Consider the following 13930-nt stretch of genomic DNA (forward strand, 5'->3'; position numbering starts at 1 on the left):
AGTTTGAAATGTTCATTGAGATCAGGAGTATAAAAGGTGCTGTAAGCTCTTTTTTAAAAGACAAATGCCACCTAAATACTATATACATATATATATAGAGAGAGAGATGATATCTAGAGACAGATATATACACTTTCACATATATAGGATTATATTCTGTGATATCTATATGATTATATATGATAGATACATGATTTAGCCGGCAAGTATCATATAGTTGATATATCATATATCATATGATATATCATATGACTTAACCATCCAGTACTATTCCCTCTGCCTCCCCCTAAATGTAATGTGCTCTTTTTAACCAAGGTGAATATGAAGGAGGAAATGAAAGCTAGCAAGAGCCCCTTGCCCCCCTCCCCCAGGGTTAGGAGGGCTGTCCTTTGGGTTTAGGCCTCCAGCTCTCCTCCTGCCGAGTGCAGGGAACGGGGGAGGCAGGGGTGGAGGCCGCATCCTCCAGAATGTCACTGTTCCCGGGCAGAGCCCTGGGTCAGCTTCCTCCCGGAGGCACAGATGGCCAGGACAGGCGCGCCAACCCTCTTCCTGTCACTCCCGCTGTCCCCTGCGGGTTCAGCCTGGATGGAAAAGCCTCGCTTTCTGGTGCCCAACGCCCCGGAGGCCCGGAGGCTTCACCCACGGTGGGTGGGGAGGGGGCAGCGCCCCCCGGGCGGTCAGGGGCAGGCCAGCCCCTCCTCTTCCGTGGGCAGACGCGGCGGTCGCCCCCCTGTCGCCCCCTCTGAAGTTCCTTGAGCGGGGCGGGCGGCGCGGGCGCTAACCTGGCTGTCCTGAGTGTCCGGGAGCATCCTGTCCGCCACGGGGGCGGGAGCCACTCGGGCCAAGGGCCCCCAGCCACCAAACCCCTCGCCTGCGGGGGTCCCCAGGCCACCCCTCCCGTGCACTGTCCAAGAGGCAGGACGTGGGTTTCCAGGGTCCCCCCTCCGGGCGGGGGCGGGGCGAGGGGCGGCGCAGCGCAGACCCCCGGGCGGGCGGGAGCGTGCGGGCGGCACCAGCGCTCCTGCTGACTCAACGGGGTTTATTTTTATTTCTATCTGAGGTTACTTCAGCCTTAGCCACCGCCTGCATTTTTTTCTCCCCAAATTGCAAAAGGTGCCTTAATCATCCAAATTTGGCTTAATGCGCCTGGGAGAAAAGGGAAAGAAAGAGTGATTTAAAAAAAAAAAAAAGAAGAAGAAGAAGAAGGAAGGCACAGCGTCCGTCTGTCGGCCCGTGGGTCTCACTCATCCGCGCGCGCACACACGCGCTCACTCTTCGGGGAGGGCGGCGGTGTGCGCGGGAGGCTCGCGCGGGTGTAGACCGGCGAGCGTGTACTTGAATGGGGAGGGCCGGGATTCCGGGTCGCTCGGGCCCCTCCTCCCTCTCGAGCCAGCCAGTCCCTCGGCAGAGCGCTCGGGCTGCACTGATTTGCTCTCGGGAGTGCGCTATTTGCATATGACTTGCCCATTTGTGAATTTGGCTCCCCAAGTCCTCGCTTCACTTCACCTGTGCCTCCCAGTTGCGCGCACTTTGCAGGCGCCCGCCTGCCCGCCTCTCCGCCACTCCTGCCGCCTGCCGGGCACCTCCTCTGGCGCGCTCCGCGTTCGCCCACCCACCTCTCTCCGCCCGGGGCCACGCTGGTTTGGGTGGCTGCTCCGCGCTGGCTTCCCCCTCCTTGCCTCTTCCCCTCCGGTCCTTCTTGTTCTCTGCCTCGCGCTGCTGCTGCTGCTGCTCCCGCTGCTGCTCCCGCTGCTGCTGCTGCTGCCGCTGCTGCTTTTCATCCAGTTGGGAAACCCAGGACGCAGGCGGTTGCTCCGTGGCGCTCTTCCAGAACGCGCAGGGTTAACAGCCTCCGCGCCCTTGCACCGAGACTTCGGGGAGCACGCAAGAACTCTCCCACCTGCAGCCCCCTTTGGCCTGGCAGTTCTGCAGTGCAACGCATGGAAGTGGAAAAGAAAAAAAAAAATGTTCACACTGCCTGGATGTTGGGATAAACTAACCTGAGCCTACTTGGGTCTCCTGCTGCCTCCCCCTCTTCCTTCGTTTCCACCTTTCCTCTGTGTGGCTTCCCAGAGTGTGCAGTTGAGTCGCCTGGAGGTCAGGAGGGAGCCGCGCCGGGCCTCCCCTGACATGTGTGGCATTCCTGGGCTCCCTAGGAGGGTTGCTGTACCTGGGTGGACTTTGGTGTTCTAAATTTCAGCCCCGGGATAAAAGGAGCTTTTGCCTTCTATCTGGCTTTTCTTTTCTTTCTTTTTCTTTTTTCTTTTTTTTTTTTTTAACTGATTCATCATCTGTCTTGAAAGCGCTTATTCCCTCCCTCTTTCCAAAATACGGGCAAGTGTTCCTGCTGCTATGATGGGCCCTTGGGCATCATGAACTTCATTATTCCTCACTGGCTGGAATTCAAACTGCCCATCTGTAGTGGTCCAGTGCGTTGACCATGCACCTGAGAATCCGCGCGAGACGGAGCCCTCCTCGCCGGCCGGCCTGGACGCTTGGGATCTGGTCCCTCTTCTGGGGATGTATCGTCAGCTCTGTGTGGAGTTCCTCTAATGTAGCTTCTTCCTCCTCCTCCTCTTCCTCGCCGGGGTCTCACTCTCAGCACGAGCACCATTTCCATGGCAGCAAGCATCACTCAGTGCCTATTTCTATCTATCGCTCCCCTGTTTCCCTTCGAGGAGGAGGGCACGGTGGGTCTCTCTGCTCTTTATCCTTTTAATGGGGCATAGCGATTCCTTAACCCACTCGCCTTTCAGGTAATGTCAAGGGTGGGAAGATAATAAAAAAAAAAATTGAATTTAAAATGATAAAAAAGCATCGCATGTGCATGAGAGAAGGAAATGTTCAGTTCCTCCATAAAGGCTAGTGTTTTCTGCCCCAGCCCCTCAGTTTCTCTGACGGTTTCTCCCCTCCTTAGCTTTCGTACTCATAGCTTCACAAACACCACATTTTCCCCTTTGCAACCTTCCACCTCCTTCGACCCCCTCCCCATGATGGAAAGCAATTTATCAGATAAGTCCCAGGTTTTTGCACTTTGAGAATATCCATTCACCTTGCTTTCACCCTTCTTGTTTTGGAGGTAGTCACGGGAAGTAGATAGCAGGGATCCTTAGGTCCTCAGCCTGAAGTTGATGGAACTGATGTAAAGTGATAAAGGTCACAGAGGAGAGTAGCTGAGTGTAAGAAGGCAGAATATGTAATTAATAAAGAGTAGCCTTTATTGTTCATCTGGGCAGCTCTCTGTTTGTCCACATGTCTGAGCGAATGACCAGCTGTCTCGAAAACTGCCTATGCAAGATTGCTAACTACTATGTAGGAAGTAATAAAATAGATAAGACAAAGTCCATTTATAATTAGGCCAAGTGTAAATTATAGTAACTTTAATCCCACCATTTATACAAATGTTATTTCAATTAAAGGTAACACTGGTAGGCTTGTTCACACAATACAGGTATGATGTGTTTGGCTCCGAACAGCCCTTCTTGCATAGCTATTGAAGGAAGAGATCTATGACTCTTAAAAATATATTCCGAGCAGGCTGCCTCTGAAAGGGCGATGTCTGCCACCAAGGTGGGAGTTTGCTGTAGTAAACTGTTCTAAAGAAGGGATCTTCAATATTTGTTTACTATTCACTCTACTCTGGTGGTGAGGAGAGTAGGAATCACAGAGCCCAACGGCAGGAGTAGCCCTCCAGGGAGCTGTACAAGTGAACCACGCTAGAGGTCCCCTGCCCTAGCTTGTATTTTGAAGACCTATAGCATGCAGACCCCATTCCGAATGTCAGTTCTTCCCACTGCCTCCTAGCCGTGTGCTTCTGTTCTGTACTATCTGTAGTGTTAAGTGGAAGCACATTGAGAAAATGCCAGCACGTACTCTGGCTCTTTCTGGCTCTCTCTTTAAATTTTATTTGATGGAGTTGTCAAGCGGCTCAGAGCTTGTAAGGTTGGTGGAGAGGGGTGGTGGGAAGGAGTGAATGCTTGATTTTGATCTGGTTGCTGTTTTCTCTGTGACTCCTGCTGGGTTGGTCTGGAGTAGGCTTTCTTAAAAAAAAAAAAAAAAAAAGGGAAAGAACTACAACCACCCAAAAAGCAAAAGCAATTTCACTGAAATGGAAACTGTTAGCTCCTAAGGTGGAGAGGGACCCGGAGTGCTGGTGGGACTGCAAAGAGTGGGGAAGAAAAAAAGGGGAGTGGGAAATGGAGGAAGCCAGACAGACGATTACTAATAGCCATAATTAAACATGGAAAGGCTCAGCGATAATTAGCTAAATTTCACTAATTAGTGTAAATGATCAACAGGGAGATGGATATTATGCATTAGTTAGAGGTTATAGGCTGGCAAAATCTTGATGCTTTCTGTTCAGGATGTAAACAGTTAAAAGCAGCTACTAGTTAAGTGATGGTATTTGCAGAGCAATACTTCCCAGGGGTTCCTAAATCTGTCAATCTCTCTCTGCCTCTCTCTCTCTCTCTCTCTCTCTCTCAGCTAAAAGGGCTAAAGGGGTTGAGCCTTGCACAGATTAAACACAGCTCTTTTCTACTGACTTCATTTCTTCAAGGATCTGTTGCTCAGTAACTTCTGAATCTTTTTGACTGTTTCCTAGTCTGGTTTCTCATTAACCTGCATCTGATAAGATTCAGTGTGATTGAAAAGGAGAAAGCAGTAACTAAATGACTAGACACCCCAGAAAAGGCCCACACCCAGGAGAGCTGTGGAATGCAGTGACCCCCAGGGTCCTGTATGGCTAAGATAAAAAAGCTCATGAGTTCACCTCTTGAGTATCCTCTTTCAGTCCTGCAGTCCCATCCCATTGATTTGGGACTTGGAGAGAGAATGCATCTATATTAAGTAGGCTCCTTGCATATTTAATTAATGTTTTTGAGCTTGAAAACAAGAGAAGCGGCCATCAACAAGATGCCCCAACCCCTGACTCCAATCCCACATCCAAAATGTGACCTTTTGTGTCCTGAAAAAAAGTAGAAGACCCCTTGGAGCTTTGTTAATGCACCTCTCACTCATACTTGGAAGTACACTTGCTTTCTCCTAGCCCAGACAAAGCCTTCACTAACAGCAATTGTTTTTTTGCTTTGTTTTGTTTTGTTTTTTAAATCTTTTGGATGGAGGCAGTAGGAGGCAGGGTACCAGCAGACTAATGTTGTTACTAATAGCTTCCAGCCAACCTTATTCCAGAGTTAAAAGCAGCAGTCTCTATTGTCTGTGAAGGAATAAATGCCCTTCATTCTGGTATAAACTGAAAACTAGATCCTTGAATCTGAGAACTTTCTTTCAACTTGGGGGGATGTTTGTTTGTGTTACCCTTATTCCCCTCGCTCATTTCCTGAGAAGCCAGAAGTCTTCAGAGTTGTCCTGTTAATCAGTTGTTGTCACCCCTCGGTCCAGACCACCCTGCCCTGTAGTGGGGTTTACACTAAGGCAGAAGGAAGAAACAGAAATCCTCGGAACAGCTGCCTTTTATCCATACTTGATTCCTATCTTTGGAGAATCAGTTATGTATAGATTAGACTAAAGTCTTTATCCCAGAGCAGCCTAAAGAAGGCTGTGCTCCTTTATGAGTTCAGGAGACAAAGACCACCCTGCCTGAGGCACCCCAAATACTCTCAGGGTAGGATTATGTCTCAGGAGAAAATCAACTCTCTCTTCTCAAGTGGGATTTAGTAAGTTGTCCCTTCTCTCATGGCTCCCTGCTCTCTGTCATGCTCTTACCTATCAGTAGTCAGTCAGCTAATGTTTATTGAGCATTTATTTACTCTGTGTCAGGCTGCATGCTCCTTGCTGAGGATAGAAATCTACACAAGACATTGTGGTAAAAAAAAAAAAAAAAAAAAAAAAAAAGAGACATTGTGGTGTGTTCAGTCAGGGATAATTTCAGAAGTATTTTGATCATCTATGAAAGACAAGTGCTTCTAATTTGGGGGATGGGGTAAGGATCCAGCTACTAAAGCAAATTAGTTAATATACAATTTAAATATTATTTTTTAAAGATTTTATTTATTTTATTCATGAGAGACACACACACAGAGAGAGAGAGAGAGAGAGAGAGAGAGGCAAAGACACAGGCAGAAGGAGAAGCAGGCTCCACACAAGAGGAGCCCGATGTGGGACTCGATCCCAGGACTCCAGGATCACTCCCTGGGCAGAAGGTGCTAAACCACTGAGCCAGGGATCCCCTAAATATTCTTTATAAAATGCAGATTTACATTCTTGTGTCCTTCAGAATATCCCTATAAGTATTTTTTTATCCTCAATTTTATTTCCATGCTTAAATATCATGCTTATTAAAGCTCCTAAGTAGTTTAGTGGCATGGGAAATACAAATATAAAAACACATTTATTTACCAACCTTTAGTTTCATAAAGGAGGCTTGTATGTTTTTTCTCCTCTCCCATCTTTAAGAATGCCAATGAGCATCTGCCTTAAAACTATGCTTTCCATACTTAATAGTTTAGAAAACTGACTTTTCTGAAAATCTAGATTTAGTATGTGCCTTACATTTTATCCTCCATGAAACAGAAGGCCTTCCTGACTCTTTAGGAATTTAGCTGACATAAAACTCAATTTTAAATGGTAATGCACCACAGTATATTTAGAGGAAAGTCTCATGCTTAGAAGCCAGGGTATGTGTGTTTGTAGGGAGGTACCGTAAGTCCTACTTGAATCATCTCAACAGAAGTGGTGGTGGTCTGGTTGTGCCAGGAGTCCTTCTTGTAAGAAGTTGTGCTCCTCATTCATTGTCACCTCTTAAGTTTTTCCAGCCATGAGGCTTGTTTTACTCTGATCTGTTGAGCACTTTCTTCTGCTCAGCCAGCTGCTTCCTAACCACATTCTCTCTCCCTTCCTTCTTGGGATTCAGTTTGCTGAATAATTCATAGTATTGGTTGACAGATAAAATTATAAGATTTATATGTCTTTGGCCTTGGTGATGAATTAATTAAATTGGTTTCTCCTTCTTTCTCTCCTCTAGATGCATTGTTTTTCTTCTCAAAAAAATTGGCTGGCAAGTGGTAGGTCTGGAGATTTGCTTGTTTTTGAAAGATTACCAAAGGCAGTTTATAAAATCCTACTGTAAATCTCTTCAGGACTTTCAATGCAGATCATTGTGTGGGGTGGAGATGAGGGCTGCTATATCATAGGGACAGGAGGTGAGATAATTGGAACAATTGCTTTCAGGAAATAAATAAAAACCTTCACCAGGCTGGGTGATGGCTAGAATTCCATAGTAAGAACTTTATTGTTTTATCGTCTGGTTTTTTTTAAAGATTTTATTTATTTATTTATTTATTTATTTATTTATTTATTTATTTATTTATTTATTTATGATACACACAGAGAGAGAGAGAGAGGCAGAGACACAGGCAGAGGGAGAAGCAGTCTCCAACACGGGACTCGATCCCAGAACTCCAGGATTGCGCCCTGGGCCAAAGGCAGGCACTAAACCGCTGAGCCACCCAGGGATCCCGTATCATCTGATTTTGAATCTAGAAGTAACATACTCCATTTTACATTTTAGTGAATAAATTTTGTGGATCTCAGAAGGCTTATTTTGCTAAGACCCTGGGTGATCTGAGAGGGAGGCAAATATCTGAAGATAAACCTTAGCCCTACTTCCTTCCCTCTATTAGTTTGTTAGGACTGCCATAACAATAAAATAAAACAAATTTTAAAAAAATCACAGGCTAGGTGGCTTAAACAACAGAAATTTATTTTTGCACAGCTCTGGAGGCCAGAAGTCCCAGGTCATATTGTTGGCAGATTTGATTTCTTCTGAGGCCTCTGTCCTTAGTAATAGGTGGCCACCTTCTCATTGTGCTGGTGCATGGTCTTTGCTCTGTGTTCATCCCCCATGTTCCTTGTGTGTCCAAATATCCTCTTCATATGAAGACACTGGTCAGACTGGATTTAGGCTCACCCAAAAGTTTCATTTAACTTAATTACCTTTTGAAAGGTACTCTCTCTAAATGCAGTCACATTCTAAAGTACTGGGATTTAGAGTTAAAACATATGAATTTTGGCAGGACACAATTTAGCCCATCACACTCCTCCTCCTCCCCTATTACACAATCATTGGGAAAGAGGTAACAATATACCGTTCAGTGAATCTCTGCTAAACTCAAATTTTCACAGTGGAAAAATAAAACCTTCAGTGACAGTGGTAATAATTTACAAAACTGATAAGCTGCCTCATGAGGAAAAAAGTCTGTTTATTTGTAGAAAACAAAACCAGTAGGTTTAGTTCAAGCTCATGTTGGCTTTCCTATCAGTTTATCTTGTGTGACTCAGTCTATACCTTGGTGTACATGTGGACTAGTTCTCTTTGACCACAGCCACGTGCTTTGCAGACAGACTCTAATGTCCATGCTCTAAGACACTCTCTCCTTAGACATGCTGCCATTCCAGGCCAGACCTTCTTGCCCACCCAGTGACTTCCTTTATAAACTGCACTTTCCCATTATTTTATTTTCCTGAGACAGACACCAACTCCCTTCACATCTCACCTTTCAGAAAAACAAACAAATAAAACCAGGTAAAATCGATATCAACATCTCCTTTTTTGGCAGGTGAAAAACACATCCTTTTAACAATATATCAATTTCATTATTTTTCTGTTGGATTTTTATTTTGTGAAAGTTCATCTTAAAATATAAATATGAATATGAAGTAAAAAAATAAACATATATGAAGTAATCTGTCTATATCATGACATGTCATGAAGCTTGGGTGATAGAATGTTTTACAATTATCAAGCAACTTGGCTGCAGTAAATCCCAGGCAACATATTCAACTCTTTGGGGAATGAGTTTTTGAGTGTTTTTTTTTTTCCATTTTTGTTTTTATTTCTGTATTCAGATACTTTTGAAAAGTGACTTTTGAGAGAATGCATGCTAATGAGGATGACAGGTGATGATAATGGACACGGGCAGTGTGGTGGTAGGTGGGCGTGGAAACAATCAACTGCAAGATTTAGAATTGGAAGAACTAGTTCTCGGTCTTTTTTCTGTCACTTAGGAACTTTGTGATCTCGGATAAGTCATGAAGTTTGACTCTGACTCAGTTTCTTCATCTCTAAACTGAGAATAGCAATAATAATATCACACAGATGTCACAAAATTATGTGGAAATTAAACAAGTTGTGCTTCGTACATTGCAAGCTACTGAGTACACGTTAAATATTCTATGAGAACTATTTTAATGCTAATGCTCTTTCAGTTCCTGGTACAAAATCGAGCTTCAGTGTTGAACAGCTGCTGGTTGGTAGTTTGAGGTTAAAGAGCATGCATCTCCTGCTTCTCTTCATTTTCTTATCTGCAGCAACACTTTCTGCCTCCAAGGGGAGACAATTTTAATATGTATTTCCTTGTTTACGGCACTAAAAGAAAATAGCATATGTGGTCAGCTTGTGCTTTTTGATAACATGGAAAAAAAAACATGCCAGGCCAAATTTAGCCCAAAATGACAAATAGCAAACTGTTTAGAAGCTGAGTGATTTAGTGAATAAAAGGGAAGAGTCCCCTAAGAAATATTCTGAGATCGTTTTAGAAATACATAATTGGATCATGTTTCTAGAAGACGTCTGCTGAATTTAAACATTCCTATATGATGCTCAGCATCCATTGAAAACTTGAATTTTTAATCTGGTTTATACTAGGAAAAAGACAGGTCTTTCCAGGACTGCTATTTTTAGATCTAGAAATAGAGAATTTCTTTTAATGTCATTTCTGGTGCTTCTACTCACCAGGACTCAAAGTTTTAGAGGAGGTAGGAGTATGGGAGGTGCTGGTGCACTTAGGGTTGACTTGCAGAGCCCAAATTTAAAACAGAATTATTATGGAAAGAAACTTCCGCTGGGCTATAGATGTCACTCCTAGTTTCCTCCCTTTTGTCTCCCTCCGAGACTCTGTGACTTTGGATATGACATTATGTTTTTAAACCGTATTCATCTTTTAACATTTAGGCACACTATGGAATATCTTCATCTACTAGCCTATCCTCTTTCTTTTACCAGTAGCTTTCTGTGTGCATTGTAGAGTGTATGTGCCTTAATGCTGTCATTGGGGGAAAATTGGCTTTTTCATTTCTTCCTCATTTATACAGTGAGTGGGTCGAGTGAGACAATCTCTCCAAATGATTCTCGGCACAAGGACTGCATGCTTCTCCAATCTGTATGTCTTTAAACATATCACTATGTATCTGACACTGGTCTGAGTTCCACAGGTCCGCTGGTATTTTACAAGTTTGTTTTCTTGACTAATAACACATGCCAAAGCCACAACGAGGTTTTCTCTTTTCCCCTCCAGCAGAAGTAGGATAATGTACAAGAGTGGCACACTGTGATGTTATAAAGCCCTCCGTCCAACTTCGCCACAGAGTCATGTTGAGATGGGAAGAACACAGCTCTCGTTTAAACACATCTTATCTGTACTAGAAAGGAATTCTGTGTTATGTTTAAAATGTTCTGCTGTGTTTAGCTATATCAGAGCAGAGGGCAGGATAGCATCTGTGGGTTTATAAAGAGCAAGTGGTTTATGTCTACTTCTGTTAGAGTTTTGAGAGACTTGCTTGGATCATATACTTTCACACTGCCCACACCTACTGTGTGCCAGTACTCCTCCAGTGCTTTACATATATGATTTCATTTAATCCCCATAATCCTTTGATACTAATAATGTTACCACCATTTCATACATAAGATCAACGAGACTCAGAGAGCTTATGTGCTTCGACCAAAGTAATACGGTGGTAAAGCCAGAATTCAAACTCAGTTCTATGCACAAGGTTCTTGGCCTTTCTGCTATACCACACAGTGTGTTATCTCAAGAAACAGGAAACAAGCACAGCGAACTCTTTTGTCAGAAATAGGGTGTACAGGTTACTGAGATGTTCTGATTAATATGGGTGGTACACCTTTCCAAAGCGTCTACAGGAGTGTCCAATTGATAATAAGTATTTGAATGTTTGTCAATCTGCCTGAACCCATTCTGACCCAAGGAGATATTAATTAGAAGGAGAATGCAGATGAAACACTCACACTGACACAGGTTTTTTTGAGTGAATGAGTAAATGATTGAGTGAGGTGCCCTATGACTGGTCCTTGTTTACTAGGAGAATAGGAATAGTCGTTTATAGAAGAGGCGAAGGGCAGGGGAAGTCATGTATTTCCCAGAAGCGCACTAACAGGGTTACTGAACCTCAAGGCTACAGAGAACTTAGAGATTATCTGACCTTCTTATATTCCACATGGGCAAAGTGAGGACTTAGCAATAGGCATCCCATCAGTACCAGAGTCAGTTGAGAATTGGGTAATATGACTCCAACTCCACCATCCATTTTCTCACTCCGCTGCTGAAGGGCCAACTTCTCACTCCTTCAAGAGCCTTTCTCAAATTGCAGCCTTGTGTCCCATCTCTCCTTCTGGAGACTGATCTCTCTTTAACCAGACTAAGTCCTGCAAGATTGGATTCTGCTGGCATAGGACTTCTCTGGGCTTCCATAAAAATTATTTTTCTTGTGCATTTTTCTAATAGGTGTTTGGCTTTGTGCTAAGAGGCAGGCTTTCTTGGGGTGGTTGGAAGGCTTTCTCTGTATGGGAGACTCCAGTGTGGGAAAGTTCTCAGATTTAGGTTCCTGTGTAAGGGGACATTGCCTGTACCAGTTGGGTTTCATCAGAAAGCAGAGGGAAATGACCTATGTACTCATCTGTCTGTTTCCCATCTGGAAGCCACAACTGAGTTATTGTTCAAAGACATGTCCCCTGACCCAGTCCTCACCTCTTGCTTGCCAGCTATTGAGTGGCTATATGAACATAAAGTTCCTAGAAACCAGCAAGCCATATTTTCTGAGCTACTGTTCTCACCCTCCCTTTTTTACTGTTTTGAAATATTTCCGTCACCCCCCCACACATTAGAATATAACTGTGTATACTCTTGAGTGACTTTCCCCCAAACTATGAATTTCAACTCTTTCTGAGACAGTCTTTCAGAATTTGAATATAATTACATGCTTTGGGTGCAAATTGTGGTTTTTGCTACATAAGAAACTAATGGAAATGATCCGCCTGTTCCTGTAGTCTACAGATTATATGTTTCAGAGCTGGGGTATATATTTAGGCTGCTTTTCTGTGTGGCATATTAAAATGAAAATGAAGTTTGGGGTGAGCCACCTCAGTTGCTAGGCAGTAGAGCAGGTTGGTAGAGCACAGCATTAAACTGAACCAGTGCTGGGTGTTTTATTTAACATTTATTTGTGTTGCCCCTTTGTCATTTGATGTTGTCATAGAAGGGAAGAGGAAGGACATAGGCAGGGCCAGGCTGTCTGCAGAGACTCAAATAAGAAAGAAGAAATAATTCCCTCCAACACCCAAACTGAATGAGCACATTTTTAGAATTTGAAATTGCTGCACAGAGATCTCTTTAGGAAGAACAGGCGAGACTTGTAGAAGTGCATAGGTGTGACCACATCTTCAGGGACATGGATTTGGACAGACACTTAATTTCAGATTAGGGCCGATAACTAGAAAGAGAACTAGTTTCCCTGGTTTGGCCTTGCCTCAGTGGCTCTAGATAAAAGGCCATCACTCTGGTTAAAATGTTTTAATGTGTCTCCACAGTCCATTTAATTCCTGGTCTCAAATCCCAGGCATATCATGAGCAAATAGTGTTAGGCGGCAAAGGCTTTGGGGCTTCTTTTAAGTGACCACTAATAGGGTAACTCCACTTTCTTTGAATCTTCAGTTTTAATGAAAGTCTAAAGGCCCTTATGAAAAACTAGATCACAGGTAAATAAAGCAAGACCTACTTGGATTCTTTTTTTAAAAAAAATAAATTTATTTTTTATTGGTGTTCAATTTGTCAACATACAGAATAACACCCAGTGCTCATCCCGTCAAGTGCCCACCTCAGTGCCCGCCACCCAGTCACCCCCACCCCCCGCCCACCTCCCCTTCCACCACCCCTAGTTCGTTTCCCAGAGTTAGGAGTCTTTCATGTTCTGTCTCCCTTTCTGATATTTCCCACTTATGTTTTCTCCTTTCCACTTTATTCCCTTTCACTATTTTTTATATTCTCCAAATGAATGAGACCATATAATTTTTGTCCTTCTCCGATTGACTCATTTCACGCAGCATAATACCCTCCAGTTCCATTCTTGGGGTCAATGTTAGCAGCATTGATTATTTAAAAGTTTGAAAGGATGGTTAAAGGGTTAAACCTGAGCTAGAAATTTGGCTAACAGAATGATTTAGGTAAAGAGAGGGTCCTGTGGTTCAGATAGTCAAGGTTTTGTTGTATATCTTTTTCCTTAAACCAATTATTGTATATGTCTTTCCATGAGCCACTATCTCTGCATAATTGGATGGGGGATTATGTGTTTACTTATGTCAATTCAATCTTCTTAGGTAAAATAAACCCACGAGAGGAGACTTCTGTGCTTTCACAAGAATGATAATAGTATCTACCTTACTCTTAATAATTATAACAGCAATATTTCACTTTTGTGTGTGTTCTTTCAGCATTCCTGACACTTTTCTAAAGCTCTTAGCTCGTTTAGTTCTCCAGTGAGGTAGATATAGTTGTTTTCACATCTGAAAGACACAGACACTAAAGCATCGAATATTCGAGTCATAAGGTCAGATCATAAGGTAACACATGGTAGAACCAGGTTGGGTATCTAAGCAGTTTGCATCTGAATCTGTGCACTTAATATTTAAATATTCATGCATTATTGCCTAGGATCATGGGGAAAAAAATCTCAAAGTAGTCTTTTCAAATGCAGTATATGGCTCTTTTTAAAAGGTCTTTTATGTTAGACCTAGAGCCAAGATTAATTATGAGGACTGTGAATATTTTCTAAACTTAACAGCTGACAGTATGCACTTTGTGTCAGTCATTAGGTTCCTGCACCTAATTCTAGCATGTCT

At 43.4% G+C, this 13930-nt stretch overlaps 1 protein-coding gene across 25 annotated transcripts in view; it reads left to right on the forward strand.

Annotated features, from left to right (window-relative positions):
* Positions 1-13930, forward strand: part of NRXN3 (neurexin 3) — a 1528419-nt gene that overhangs the window by 1012797 nt on the left and 501692 nt on the right. For 2 of the 25 annotated variants that reach the window (XM_049113354.1, XM_049113358.1), the window contains exon 1: positions 1462-2690. The exons of 20 other annotated variants lie outside the window; for them this stretch is intronic. In XM_049113354.1, the coding sequence (XP_048969311.1) occupies positions 2441-2690 (250 nt within the window). In that variant the 5' untranslated portion in view covers positions 1462-2440. Of the gene's footprint in view, positions 1-1460; positions 2691-13930 lie in introns of those variants that run through there. 3 more of the 25 variants (XM_049113355.1, XM_049113353.1, XM_049113356.1) reach the window with 2 other exon arrangements.

Source organism: Canis lupus, chromosome 8, assembly GCF_003254725.2.
Source record: "Canis lupus dingo isolate Sandy chromosome 8, ASM325472v2, whole genome shotgun sequence".
Taxonomy (NCBI): Eukaryota; Metazoa; Chordata; class Mammalia; order Carnivora; family Canidae; genus Canis; species Canis lupus.